Here is a 13,978-nt window from a genome sequence, read left to right as displayed (position 1 = left end):
CATCTGTAAGTCTCGGGGGTGGGGGAGTATTTTGGACAATAATTTGGGAACTTCTATAAGTGTTATCTGGGAATACATTTGCGTTTTTAAACATTCATGAGCTCTGGGGTTTACTTGTAGGTATACTTAGAATTCACACACACACACATGCACACACACACGCACACACACGCACACACCACGCATCAGCAGGCTGAAAGCTGAAGGAGCTGCTTGCTGGGGCAACTCCACCTCTTGGACGAAAAGCTGCCAAGTTTCTTCAGACTCACACTTTGGAGCTCTGCATGTGTCCTTTTGGAAACCCAGCATGTATTAACACATCTATAATTTTGTTATTTTACAGAAAGTGGAGACCCCGCTACACATGGCAGCCAGGGCAGGGCACACGGAAGTCGCCAAATATTTGCTCCAGAACAAAGCCAAAGTCAATGCCAAGGCCAAGGTGCGTTTTGGAGGTGGGAAGAACCCTGGGATGCAAGCAGTTCAAGCTCAATGCGGAGAAATCCATCCTAATTAGAGGCCTGGCTGCAGATGACAAAGATTCCTTGTCATCGCCACATCCGTTGCACTAAATAAACACTCAGGTTCTGCCTTGCAAGGGTTCTGACGAGGCCAGAGATGTTTTTGCATCAGAACTATGTTTCTTTAGGATAATGAACATCCAAGGAGCGTGGCCAGCCTGCAATGATTATTGGGCTGAAAGGGCTTCAGGGTGGTTACAGTCATGGTATAAGAAGAGAAGCAACTTGTTAAAGAAAGTGTTGCCAGTGAAAATCAGTCAGGAATGACTTGATCTAAAAACGGATGCTTCCCCTTGTTGTAAAAGGCATTTTCAAGGCGTTGGGTAAGTGAAGAGTGAGACTAGCTGCTGAGTTTAGCAAGCTGATCGGCTTAGCCAAGAGCAGACTTTCCTAGCCTGCAGGTGACAGAGGCTTTGTTTAGAGTTAGGACTCTGATTTCTCTTTGGGCTGCATGAGGGGTGCTCCAACTAGGCCTAATAACACAGAGACCTCACCCACTGAACCCCTTCAGCATCAGGCACGAGCAGGAAGGGGTGGGATGGGGTGAAGAAGCTATCTTTCCCCTTCTGCAGTTTAGACTCTCTAATGACCCCTGGCATAGAGAAAACCAAAGTAATGTCAAAGAGACAGACAAGTGTCCACTCAGATGCGATGTGGGAGACAGTAATCACCACTACAACTTAATGAGTGCCTATCATGTACCAAACGTCTTATATCCTAACCATAGTCTTAGGAGATCAATATTATTATTCCCATTTCACAGATGGGAAGGCTGAGCCTTTGGGCAACTAAGTAGAAATAACTACTAACTTGAGGGGTTGTCGTAAGGATTAAATAAGAGACTCCCTAGTGGTTTCTGTAACTCAAGAGATGCGATTTGAATTCCACCTCTTCATCTTACTTGCTGTGTGACCTTGAGAAAGTCACTTAACCTCTCTGGGCATCACCTCCCTTCTTTGTAAAATGAAGCTTTGGAATAGGTAACCTTAGTATTCCCTGTTCTTTGTTTTCACTTCGGTTCCAGGATGACCAGACCCCACTTCACTGTGCAGCTCGCATTGGCCATACAAATATGGTGAAGCTCCTGCTAGAAAATAATGCCAACCCCAACCTGGCCACCACTGCTGGGCACACACCCCTGCACATTGCAGCCCGAGAGGGCCACGTGGAAACAGTCCTGGCCCTTCTGGAAAATGAAGCCTCCCAGGCATGCATGACCAAGGTACAGCCTCCCTCCTCCTGTTCTCTGGCGGTGGTTAGCACGGGCCAGTCACTGCTGGGCCTGGGGCGAGGGAGGGGCATTCCCATCTGATCCTCTGTGTTGCCTCAGTTTTGCTGAAAGCAGCTGGGCAGGCCAGCACCCACAGGACTGGCCACCATCTGGGAGCCTGATACATCATAGTTCTGCCTTTCTGCTCCCAGAAAGGGGGTGAACTGTAGTTTCTCATTCACCCACCCAGCCTTCAAAGATCCTTTTATCTTGGAATCATTATTTGCTCAGTGTCTGCTCTAGACAAATCAAACAGGTTCTGAGATACAAGAAGGAGTGAGACTCAATCCCTGCCCTCAACAAGCTAGAGGTCGAATCACAATAAAAGATGGTTTTATGCTCACCACGAGAGGTGCGGGTGGCAGGTGGGAGAGGAAGCCTGCTGATTCCTGAGGTCTCGGCCTCTCGGAGGGGTCAGAAATTCTGTGCCCTTTATTTGACGGGCGTCTCCATGCCTGTTAAGGTGGGACACCTCCTTTGCCATGGGCCCTTGCTCCAGGGAAGACAGCTGTGGCTCCCATGGTCCTGACAGCCTGTGTTTCTCCTCAGAAAGGATTTACCCCTCTCCATGTGGCGGCCAAGTATGGGAAAGTTCGGGTGGCAGAGGTGCTGCTGGAACGGGACGCACATCCTAATGCTGCCGGAAAAGTGAGTTTGAACTCGCCTTCCTCTCTCGGGTTAGAAGCTGGAACAAAAAATAAACTGTGCTGCTTGGGAAGAGCATCTCTTGCCTAAGCCCATTTTTTCCATTTTTTCAATGGGCGGCTATTTAGAGAGAATGACCTTTTGGAAGACTGGTCTTTCTGACAAAGGCTTTGACCTCTAGAAAGACCTGCTCCAAGCGGGTGTGCTGATTGTGCTGCCCCACTGGGCCCAGTAGGAGTGAGGAGGTGGCCCTGGGGCCAAGTGGTTATGCTCTTAATGGCTTCTTTTTAAAAAATTTTTTTCTTTTTAATCTTCATCCAAGGATATTTTTTCAATTGCTTTTCAGAGAGAGTGGAAGGGAGACAGAAAGAGAGAAACATTGATGTGAGAGAGACACATCAATTGGTTGCCTCCTGCATGCTTCCTAACCAGGGCCGGGGATGGAGCCTGCAACCGAGGTATGAGACCTTGGCCGGAATCGAGCCCGGGACCCTTTAGTTCTTGGGCTGATGCTAACCACTAAAATTGGCTAGGGCACCCTTACTGACTTCTGATCAAGATTGGTTCTGGAATGATTTTTAACCAGATTTTACCCGCATAAAAGAAGTGGCATGGATCCCAGAATGGTGCTGCTAAGGCTAAAGGGGTCACTAAATAGAAAGTCAGCTGAGTGAAGGCTGTTCTCTCTGTCGGTCTTACTCCCCTGCAGAATGGCTTGACTCCGCTGCACGTGGCCGTCCATCACAACCACCTGGACATCGTCAAGCTGCTGCTTCCCCGGGGTGGCTCCCCACACAGTCCTGCCTGGGTAAGCCTGCCCTGGTCCGCATGGCAGGGGCTCCTGGAGAGCTGGCCACTGCCACTCCTTCCAGGATGGTGTTCCAGAAGCAGCCAAAGGGCTTTGGTGTTTTGTTTTTATTTTTACCTCAGAAATCTCACCTCACTTTCACAAATGGTACCTGCAGTACAATCGCCGCTATTTGGGGACCAGGAGTGGGGTGGGAAGTGGGTAACACTTCTTAGCATCAGGCTACCTCACAGAGGTGGATTCCTTTTACACAACAAATGTGTCCCTGAAGTGCCTGGTGTCAGCTGAGCCTTATACACGGGCTGTCCAAGGTCAGCACGCACAGGAACCATCAGCCTCGTTCTCCGATTCCAGCACCATGGCCACGCGCTGAGAAATAGTCAGGGCTGGGGGTGAACTTGCCGGAACCTTGAAGCAAGGGACCTATTTTGAATGTGAATAGTCATCGCAGATCTGTCTCTCTTATGAGTTAAGCCTTTGAGATCATGATGTTTTTAACAAGGCACACCCACCAATGTTACATAGTAGACACATGTCCAGTGTGCTGGCCTCATGCAGCCTCTGAAACATGCTGCTCAGGGCAGCAGCTTCATGACCACTTAAGGGAACCCGAGTAAAAGGAGCTGACTGGGCTCGATTATGTAAGACCAGGCTGGCAGGTGGGGGTGGGTAATACAAGGTGTCGGGATGAAGCGGGACAGAGGATCATTTTTGGAGACAGGCTGCCCCCTGTGGACAGAAGGGTGCACAGTGTTTGTCTGGGAAGAGAGGGTCACTGTGGGGCTGGTGGCCCTCCATAGGAGGAGGGGCCAGGGCTTGAATATGGACACAGACAATCCCTGCTTTCTGGAGCTCACCATCCACCATCCGATAGGGCAGCCAAGACTCAGAAGGATAATTCCTGGGAGAGCAAACCCCAGTGCTCAGCCAGGGGCAGGAGTCTGAGTGCTGCCTTTGAGGAGGGAGCTGTCAGGGTGGGTGGGATGCCCTTCCAGCTGATACCTGCTGGCTTCATGGGTGCACGGCCCAGCCAGGGAAAATCAGTGTGGGCCTTCAGTTCATCTTCCCTCCTTGGAATGGATGCTCATCTGAATTTTACAGCCTCTCTTTCCTGCAGACACGGTGCCTCCTAGCTGCCCCTGTCTCCTTGGGCTCCTGTCCCTGCCACTGTTGTAGCAAAGCCCACGTCACTGTGTAGACAGAGCATGCGGCGCTGCTGAGACGAGACTTACTCCCGCATCTAAAAATAAAAAGCTGGACTCGCCTCCTCCTCGCACCCCTCCTTGTATAAAGGAAATCAGAGCCAGGTTCCTGGTATTTAAAGAGAGATTTATCCAAGCACAAATGCTGTACAGATGGGTTTTGTTTCCATGGCAAAAAATAGTTTACCAAGTCGTCTGGCAATTTTGTAGAATTTCACATGCAAATTTCTCTGCACCCAAACCAAACCCTCCCCTTTCTAATTTTGGTGCTAATGTTGTTTTAACATTTCAGCAGATCTCTCTTCAGTGTGTGTGCCTTTGGGTGAGCTCATTTGCTTGGGAAAGCAGAGCCTTTTGTTGGCACCTAACCCTCCCTAACCCCTCCCTGACTGTCCTGCCTCCTTGCACCTTGCTCGTCAGTCACCCACAGGTCATTCATTCCCTGCATTCCTGGTTTGGGGGAAGCTCAGAGGCGCGGTCCCTGTTCTGAGATTAACAGTTGTATCTCAGCTTTAACCAGGGTCACCTGGCAGCCAGAGCCACCTCCAGGGCCAGCTTGCCCTTTGGCGGGACAGGGTGCTATCCTTGCCAGTGTGACATCACAACTGCCCGAGAGGCCTGGGACTCCTGATTATAATTCCATGAATATACCTCGAATTGTTCGAGTTACTGTCCTTCATACATGAAAAGAAGTCCTAGTAATCGTTGCTTTTATGCAGTCAATGCCTCTGTGGGCCAGGTACCAGCTAGGTGCTCAGCTGCCTCGTCTCATCCATCCTGACAGCTGTACTGAGTAGACAGCCTCTGAGACTCATCTTAGGACGATCTACGTTTAGGGACTGCTCCAAATCTCAGGCTTGATCCACTGAACCATGCCTCTTTTCTTTACTCTCTTTCACTACAGTACAACATTCATTTTGTTTAATTAACTTTATTATAGTCAAAATGCCGATCTTGTTATGGGAAAACAACCTACAAAGAAGAATTTAATGTTTTCTCATAACATAATCAAATCAAAAAGGAGAAGCACACCAATGAATTATCTTATATAATTATTTAAAGGGAATGATTTTTTAAGTTTAATTTAATTCTTTGGGTAAGTTACAACTTTTAATTTCTCCATAAAATCCACTTGGCAGATGGCTCTGCCCCTGACCCCTAGTGCTCTAAAACTGGGATTTGACTGTAGTGGTCAGCCCCTTTTTCCTGTTTCCTGTTTCTGATCAGTGATCCTGGCAGAATCAGAAAGGTTGGTTTCCCCAGTAAGATAGTGGTTGGCAGGGGAGCCTCAGTTCTCTGGGATAGCATGAAGCATGCTGGCCAGGGTCAGGGCACCATATGCCTTATGCCATCTGCTCTGGGGCTCGGTGGGCATGTGCTTAGAAAGTCATGGGTCCTGCTCAGGGGTCCTCAGGCCTGGCAACCCCCTTGGCCCTGCTTTGGGACCTGGATACTCAAAGTGCAGGGAAAGAAGAGGGGGCCTGCTCTTTTTTTTTTTTTTATGAAATGTTGGAGGGTTGATTCTTTAAGCAAGAAGGGGGAAGAGGGAACCTTTCATTCTCTTACTTACCTAGTCTTCTAGGTGTTCCATAGGTGGCCTAATTGCATCCCAGCATCTGCTGGTGGGAGCACTCCCTGCACAGCAGTTTGTCAGAGTGTGATACAGAAATAGATGGGGAGATAAGGTACAGGACATCGCTGGCTTGTGGGGCTCTCCAGATCACACAGACTTGGTTTGTTTGTTTGTTTCCTGAAGTTGCCCTCCTGGGTGACACCAGCCCTGCTCAGTGGGTGTCCAGCAGGCCAAGATCCAGGCCTAGCTTTCCCTCAGAGGACTAAATGCGAGGCATGTGCTCATATTGTCAACTCAGGAATCCTGGAACCATTCTTCTGTTTCAGAATGGCTACACCCCTTTGCACATCGCTGCCAAGCAGAACCAGATGGAGGTGGCCCGCAGTCTGCTGCAGTATGGGGCGTCTGCGAATGCTGAGTCCGTGCAAGGCGTGACACCCCTTCACCTGGCTGCCCAGGAGGGTCATGCAGAGATGGTGGCTCTGCTACTCTCCAGACAAGCCAATGGCAACCTGGGGAACAAGGTAAACATGGTGCCTTCCGATTGGCCCTGTGGCCTCAGTAATAATTTAGTGGAGCTAAGTGGACATTATGTCTGAATATCGGGCACCCGCTGTGTGCCCAGGTTCTGAATTAGGTGGTTTGTGCGTGTATGTGTGTGTGTAATCCTCACAGCAGCCCTTTGTAGGTTTTATTGTAGTTTTATAAATGAGAAAACAGATTCAGAGAGATTGCATATTCCCAAGGTTCATGACCCCAAGCCTATCTGATGCCAAAGCCTTTGCTGACTCTTTCTAAATAGATTGGTTCAAGAATCTGCAAAAAGGTCAATATTAATATCCACAGTACACATTCCCCAATATAGGCCACTGTTACATTCAGGAATGTGTTAAGTAATTTGGTACTAAATATTCTTTTTCGGTAGGGAAGATATTTTTAAAATGCCAACCTATACATTAAATTATGAGTTCTCAACCCAGGGACTATTCCTATATGAGTCTGAAACCTTTCATTTTTTGCAGATTGGGCATGTGAACATTTTTCTGAGTAAAGTCTTCACAGTTTTCTTCAGCCTCTCAAAGGGATGCATGACCCAAGAAAGACTAAGAATCACTTCTTTTTTAAAAATAGTTTTATTGAAATATAATTCACATACTGTAAAATTCACCCTTGTGAATTGTACTATTCAGTGGTTTTGGTATATTTGTAGAACTGGGCAACTGTCACCACAGTCTAATTTCAGAACATTTCATCACCCCAAAGGGAAACTCATACCCATGAGCTGCCACTTCCTATGTCCACCGCCACCCCTTCCCCCCCAGTCCCTGGCAACCACTCATCTACTTTCTGTCACTATGAATTTGCCTATTCTAGACACTTCATGTAAGTGGAATCATACAACATGAAGAGCCACTTCTTTAGATGATAAATGAACATAATACAGTTTCAGAAAAGCAGGCATTTTAAGGATAACTTGAGATTTTTAAAAAACCTGTAGATCTATTGGTTCTTTTAGTGCAGGTTGGGACAGATGACCCCCAGGAGGGAAGTGTTATGGTAGCACCATTCTATTGGATGGGATTCTTGGTTTCTCCTTTGCGCCATTTAAAATGGGCTCTGTAAGGAGCCTTAGGGATGATGGTGAATCTCTGTATTGGAGACGTCCTCACTCATCCACACACAGCTCAACTGTGGCCTGTTCTCTCTTGGGCCAGCCCCACAGGTCTGAGGGAGATGGCTGGCCTGCTCAGGCTTCAGCTGGGGCAAGGTACTGCTCCGGGGCCTCTGGTCAATACAGGGGACAGAGGAGGGCAGGTAGAATCCCTGGAGAAAGGCAGGCCCTGCCCTCTGCCTCTGATTGCACAGGAATTGCAGCTTCATTTGCCCCATGGTTAGTGAAGTGGATTGAGGTCTATGTGTATGGAGGAGAGAAGACTTTTCTGACATTTTTGTGGGAGTGTGCACAAATCAAACAAGATCTCTGGTGCATTACTATCTTCATGAGAAAGCTGTGATAAAACTCCAAGAATACAGTGTTTTTAGTGCCAGCAAGATCCTCCATCCTTTTTATAGCGCAACACTCGTGATCTAATCACACGCTACACTTAAATGGCACATTGTGCTTTTCAGTGAGTTTTCATGTTTTCTCAAGTGATCTTTACTTTGCCCTGGAAATGGATTAGTGATAATGCCTATTTTCTGGATAAGGAAACCAAGGCTCTGAAGCTCATCTTGAATCTTGGAAATAGGGACTGTTACAATTGGAAAGTACATAAAGTTCATCTGGTTCAGAGGTCAGCAAACTACGACCTATTGGCCAAATCCGGCCCACCACTTGTTTGTATAAATAAAGTTTTATTGGAACACAGCCATGCCCCGTTTGTTTATGTGTTGGCCATTCCTGTTTTCTCACTATAATTGGCAGAGTTGGGTAGGTGCAAGAGAGATACAAGCCAAAAATATTGACTACCTGGACCTTAACAGAAAATGCTGCTGACTTCTCACTTAGTTTAACTACCTCCTGGTTTAGATAAGGATATGGAGGCTCAGAGCTGGAAGAGCTTTGCCCAAGGTCAAATAGCTGGTTGGGGGCTGCAGAGCCAGGTTCAGCTCCCACACCTCAGTGCTCTTTCATTGTGGCTTAGAATTCCTTACCGGCTACAAGATGACGAACTCCTTTTTCTTTCCAGAGTGGACTCACCCCCCTCCACCTGGTAGCACAAGAAGGCCACGTTCCAGTGGCAGACGTGCTGATTAAACATGGTGTGATGGTGGACGCCACCACCCGGGTAAGGCTTCCCCACCCTCCCTCCCTGTGTGTGCCCACTGCCCTACCCAGTGCCTGCCTCCCTCACGCTTCAGAACTGACTCCTCAGAGCTTTGAAACTCCAAGGACCAACCCAGCAACATATTCTTCAATGCTACTTCCTAGGGGTGGCAGTGGAGTTTGAAGACACCAGTCCCAACAGCCTCACTTTCCTATTGGGAGTTTGGAAGTTTGCTAGACCTTTGAGCCTTTGTAGTGAGAAACTGAGAGGAACACTTAATCATGACTCCAAGACCTGTCTTACACGAGCAGGTGTCAAAATGCCAGGCTTCCCAGGATTCACTCGAAAAGTCAGCCTCTTTTATTTCAGTGTTTAGTTAAATTCAGCTCAGCTTTGTATGAACCTCTCTGTGTGCAAGATGCTTCGTGAGGTGGCTGAAGATTACCATGCACAGCACGGGTGGGCAATCTGCCTCAAGGCATCTGCGGCTTAGTGTGGGGGTGACAGGCAGAGGCCGGAAGGGACAGCTTGATGTGATGTCCCAAGTGAGAGAGGCACCGAGAGCCACATGAAGCACAAAGGAAGGACAGTGTTTCCACTTGGCATAAGAAGGAAGCTTCATGGAAGGAGTGGCATTCTGTCCCTTTTCACCACAAGGCAGCTGTATTAAAGGAAGGGACAAAGTGACACCCCTCTAGCCCAACCCACCCCCCACCTCTGGAGTTCCATGGGAGCACCAGCCAACAACATGACCTTGAGGTCTCCCTGAGAAAAATCTAAAAACTGTATTTTATCCCCAATTGCTTGCAGCTGTAACAGGAATCTGCTTGAAAACCAACAATGTTCTGGATCTCTGAGGCCTCTTTTGTCAGCCCAGTTTAGTCTTTTGGGGTCCTACCCTGAGAGACTGTACTGTGGGTTAGAACACGGCAGTCCCAAAACCTTATCATTACTTGAGGTTCAGCTGCAGGGTCTGTGTCAACACTGGTGTCTGAAATCTGTCACCAGCCCTCCAGGGACACTTATGACCAAACGGCTCAGAGAACCTTGGCTTGTCGGCCTTTGGAGGGAGCACCAAAATATTCAGCAGAACAGATTCCTTAAAGATTAGCTCCTTTGCAGCCAAAATGCAAATGAATAAATATCCAGCCCACTCATTTCAAGCAATGACCAGTTACTATAACATCTGTTACAATGCAACTCAGCGACTTGGACAGCCTTTTGGGGGTATTTACAATGGGATTTCACCTTTCTAGTGGAATATATCTGCTCTTATCTAGGTCGGCAGTGATCTCCATGCCACCAACTGTCCTCGTCTGCCCCCTTCCCAGCAAAGGGCCTGACTGATGGCTGTTCCCCCTCAAAGGACCTCTTCTGGCTTCTGTAACACAGATCTCTGGTTTTTCTCCTGCCTGTTGGCTGGTCCCTCACAGCCCTCTTTCCTGATCTCCCTCCAAGTGTTGACTCAGTACATGGGCCCCGCTTTTGTTCTTTCTACACTTGTCCTAGGTCACCTCACTCATCTCCAAGGCTCATCTCCATAAACGTCTCCATACCTAGAGCTCTTCACCAGGCTCCGCATCAGTTTGCCAGAGGCCCGCTCTACATCTCCTCTTGGATCTCTCCTGGCATCTCAGACTTCACTTGTCTGACACAGCCCTGTTCCTTCCAGGCCAATGGTACCTGACTGGCCACAGAAGTACAGCTCATATTTTACAGCAGCTATCAGCCTCCCAAACGGTTTCCCCATTCATTCTCTCTCTCTTTCTTTCTCTTAATCCTCTCCTGAGGATATGTTTTCACTGATTTTTTTTGAGAGAGAAGATGGGGGAGAGAAGCATAGATGTGAGAAACAGCGATCGTTTGCCTTCCCGTATGTGCCCCAACCAGGGATCAAACCTGCAACCTTCTGGTGTACAGGATGATGCTTCAGCCAACACCCTGCCAGGGCCATTATCTCTTTTCATCAGCTGTTGTTGTAAGCATTTTATTAATGCACAGCTCATGTGGCTCTTGGTATGCCCAGAAGCCCATTCTCATCTCTTGCTTTTCAGATGGGTTACACTCCCCTCCATGTGGCCAGTCATTATGGGAATATCAAGCTGGTGAAGTTTCTGCTACAGCACCAGGCAGACGTCAATGCCAAGACCAAGGTATAGGGACGCCTGATGCCCGCCTCCTATATTGACACTCTTAGGTGCCAAATTAGGATGCAGCCAGAGTGACTCTGGCCACAATTTTGAGCTATGACCCTGGAGGAAGAAATGGGGAAAATGCATTTTTTATGTTGCGTATAGAGGATGGATAGACTCTGTAATGTGAGGGCAGGTCTTTCTCTTGGAGCTAGCTAATCCTGCCAAAATGTCTACCTCACTGTACAGCTGGGATACAGCCCCTTGCACCAGGCGGCCCAACAAGGACACACAGACATCGTGACACTGCTTCTCAAAAATGGTGCTTCCCCAAATGAGGTCAGCTCGGTGAGTACCCACCCAGTTCCTGATTTCGGAAAACTGCTCTCATGGGCAGCCCTGTGAGACATCCCTTAACCACATGTTCTTACTGCGTGTTGGGCCTGGATGGGCTGTGGTACCATAAAATCGTAGCTGCCTGGGTCTCTAGGCCATGGGGTGCTGTGATTAGATTCTCTCTCTGGTGAACTGAAGGTTATCTTTTCAAGCATCATTTACCCTCCCCCTTTTATTTTTGTTTAAATAGAGTTGTTGAACTCCTTTTTAAACTATGTGAACCTGTTTTCAGTGTGGCATGAGGACCAAAACCAAATGTCTTGGTTGGCTCATGATGTTTCAGGCCTCAGGGTTGTCTTTAGCAACATCAGTAATCATTGTTGAGTATGGCCTTCCTCATCTGACAACGCACAGGTAGTCCTAGATCATCTCCATGGCTGCTTCCAGCTCGGAGATTGTGCAGACTTTTGATTATTGATGTGGTTGCTAAGGTTCTAACTGTGGGTGGGGCTGAATCTGTGTGGGGCCCGGGGCATATCCTGGAACTAGAGAACTTTATCAATTTACTCTCACTTCGCTCTTTCTCTTAAAATCAGAGTAGAAAATACTTCCCTCCCCTATTTCTGGTAGTTCGTGATTTCTTTTTCTTTTTTTTTTTTTTTAATATATCTTTATTGATTTCAGAGAGAAGAAAGGAGAGGGAGAGAGAGAGATAGAAACATCAATGATGAGTCATTGATCGGCTGCCTAGCCCACGCAACCCGGGCATGTGCCCTGACCGGGAATCGAACCCCCTATCGCCTGGATCCTAGGTCAACGCTGAACCGCTGAGCCACGCCCGGCTGGGCAGTTCGTGATTTCTGATTGGCCTGAAAGGAGTACATAGAATTATATGGATTACCTTAACCATTTTAATGCTCAGTTATTGACACCCAAAGAACTGGTGTTGAGAGCAGTGAACAGCATTGTCCTGTACCCTCAGATTCCTGAAATTGCATATGATGCCTCCCTGACTCATTTCCTCCCAATTGGCTCCCTTTTGGAAGTTTTTGACTTGCTTTGGCAAGATTTCCCTGCTCTCTTTTCAAGGTTCTCACACTCAGCGCTACAGATTTAAAGTATCACAGCTTTCCTCTCTTCCATAACCTGGCTAGCATCTAGCACATGTCTGGGCTTGCAAATGTGCAGTGGTCTTGCTCTTGGCTCCAAGGTGCAGTCTGTTCACTGTAGAACCCTGTATAACAATTAGAATGTGAGCTTGGTCTATGTAAAGGGGGCTGGCTTTCCTCCCAGACCCCATTCCCTTGTCTGATCTCACCTGCTCACTCTCTCTGCTATTTTTCCCAGAATGGAACCACACCTCTGGCAATAGCCAAGCGCTTGGGCTACATTTCTGTAACAGACGTCCTCAAGGTTGTCACAGATGAACCCAGTGTTGTGGTATGTCTGCATCCCTTGCATCCTCCACCCCAAACACACACAGCCTGACTGACAGGGTGCCCCTATGGGTTTCTCAGAAGTGCAGCTCTTCTGGGTTTCTAGGATACCTAGTACAAAGAACCAAGCCAACAGGCGGGAAGAATGGTGGGAGGGTCTCCTTCGTCAGTGGAGTTGTACTGCCACCTAGTGGCAGGAGGAATTGGGCGACCTAAGGGGGCAGTAGCCAGATGGGATTGGGGCCGGGGCTAGGCAATGGGAAGCTGGCGTTTCCTGTCAGACATCAGCTTCCAGGCTGAGAGCCTCTTAGCTCTGATTTCCTTCATTTGGGACAAAGCACCTTTTCCACCTCCTTCCTGTCTCCACAGTCATGACCAGGTAACTGCTGGATTGGTGAACAGCTCACTGCTCTGTTTGAGTTGAATTGTCTGCTTTTTCTCATTTTAGTTAGTCAGTGACAAACACCGGATGAGTTTCCCTGAGACGGTGGATGAGATCCTCGATGTCTCTGAAGATGAAGGTAACGTCTGGGATTTAACAGAAGTCCGGGTGAAGTCGGGGGACACATGGGCTCTGAGCACTCCCTGAGTGCTTCCTGTCACACTCAGGTGTCCTTATAGCACATCCCAGTTCTGCAGGTCTGTACTGAAACCAGAGAGAACTACTTTTCAAAGATGTTCTCTGTTACCAAATACATTCTTTCAATACAATTTTAGAAGGAAAACCTACATCTCAGAGATTAAAATACAAAATCCAAAGAAATTTCATAAATATGTGTGTTTGCATGACTTATGCATAGAATATGAGTCTACTGAGATCAGTCATCAGGGCTGTAAGAACTGTCATAAATTCTGCCTGGTGCTTTCCTAGAGCTTTGAAGGAACAATAAGCTGTTAATTTAAAATCTGTGCGAATCTCTTTAATAAGCTGCTCTTCTTACCACATAATGGGTTAGTAAGTTTTAGGGTATATATATCTATTTTCATGAAATTACTATAGTTTCAACATCTATGAACCACAGAGTGCTTGCAGCATTTTACTGCCCCAGATAAGCCTATTTCCTCACTTAAGTTAGAAAGGAACCCTCGGGATGCCAATGGTGGGATTGGATTGGTTACCTCTCTGGCCTTTGAATGAATAACTTTGCAACTAGATGATGAAAGCTGTCCTTGTGTCCTCTTTGGTAATATGCCTCTCGCTTTAACTGACTTCAATCCTGTCCTGTCTTAAACTTGGCTCTTCTTTGCTTTCCAGGAACTGCTCATATAACTATAATGGGTATGAAA

General features: G+C 47.6%; 1 protein-coding gene across 1 annotated transcript in view; it reads left to right on the top strand.

Moving 5' to 3' along the window:
- Positions 1-13,978, top strand: part of ANK1 (ankyrin 1) — a 92,388-nt gene that overhangs the window by 36,190 nt on the left and 42,220 nt on the right. The window contains exons 13-22 of the mRNA XM_087814189.1: positions 344-442; positions 1,546-1,743; positions 2,341-2,439; positions 3,146-3,244; positions 6,346-6,543; positions 8,710-8,808; positions 10,842-10,940; positions 11,169-11,267; positions 12,603-12,695; positions 13,140-13,212. Coding sequence (XP_087670315.1) covers positions 344-442; positions 1,546-1,743; positions 2,341-2,439; positions 3,146-3,244; positions 6,346-6,543; positions 8,710-8,808; positions 10,842-10,940; positions 11,169-11,267; positions 12,603-12,695; positions 13,140-13,212 — 1,156 coding nt within the window. The remainder of the gene's footprint in view (positions 1-343; positions 443-1,545; positions 1,744-2,340; positions 2,440-3,145; positions 3,245-6,345; positions 6,544-8,709; positions 8,809-10,841; positions 10,941-11,168; positions 11,268-12,602; positions 12,696-13,139; positions 13,213-13,978) is intronic.

Source organism: Miniopterus natalensis, chromosome 2 (assembly GCF_054644295.1).
Source record: "Miniopterus natalensis isolate mMinNat1 chromosome 2, mMinNat1.hap1, whole genome shotgun sequence".
Classification (NCBI taxonomy): Eukaryota; Metazoa; Chordata; class Mammalia; order Chiroptera; family Miniopteridae; genus Miniopterus; species Miniopterus natalensis.
Note: the sequence above shows the minus strand (reverse complement) of the source record. Positions and strands in the feature narration are given on the sequence as shown.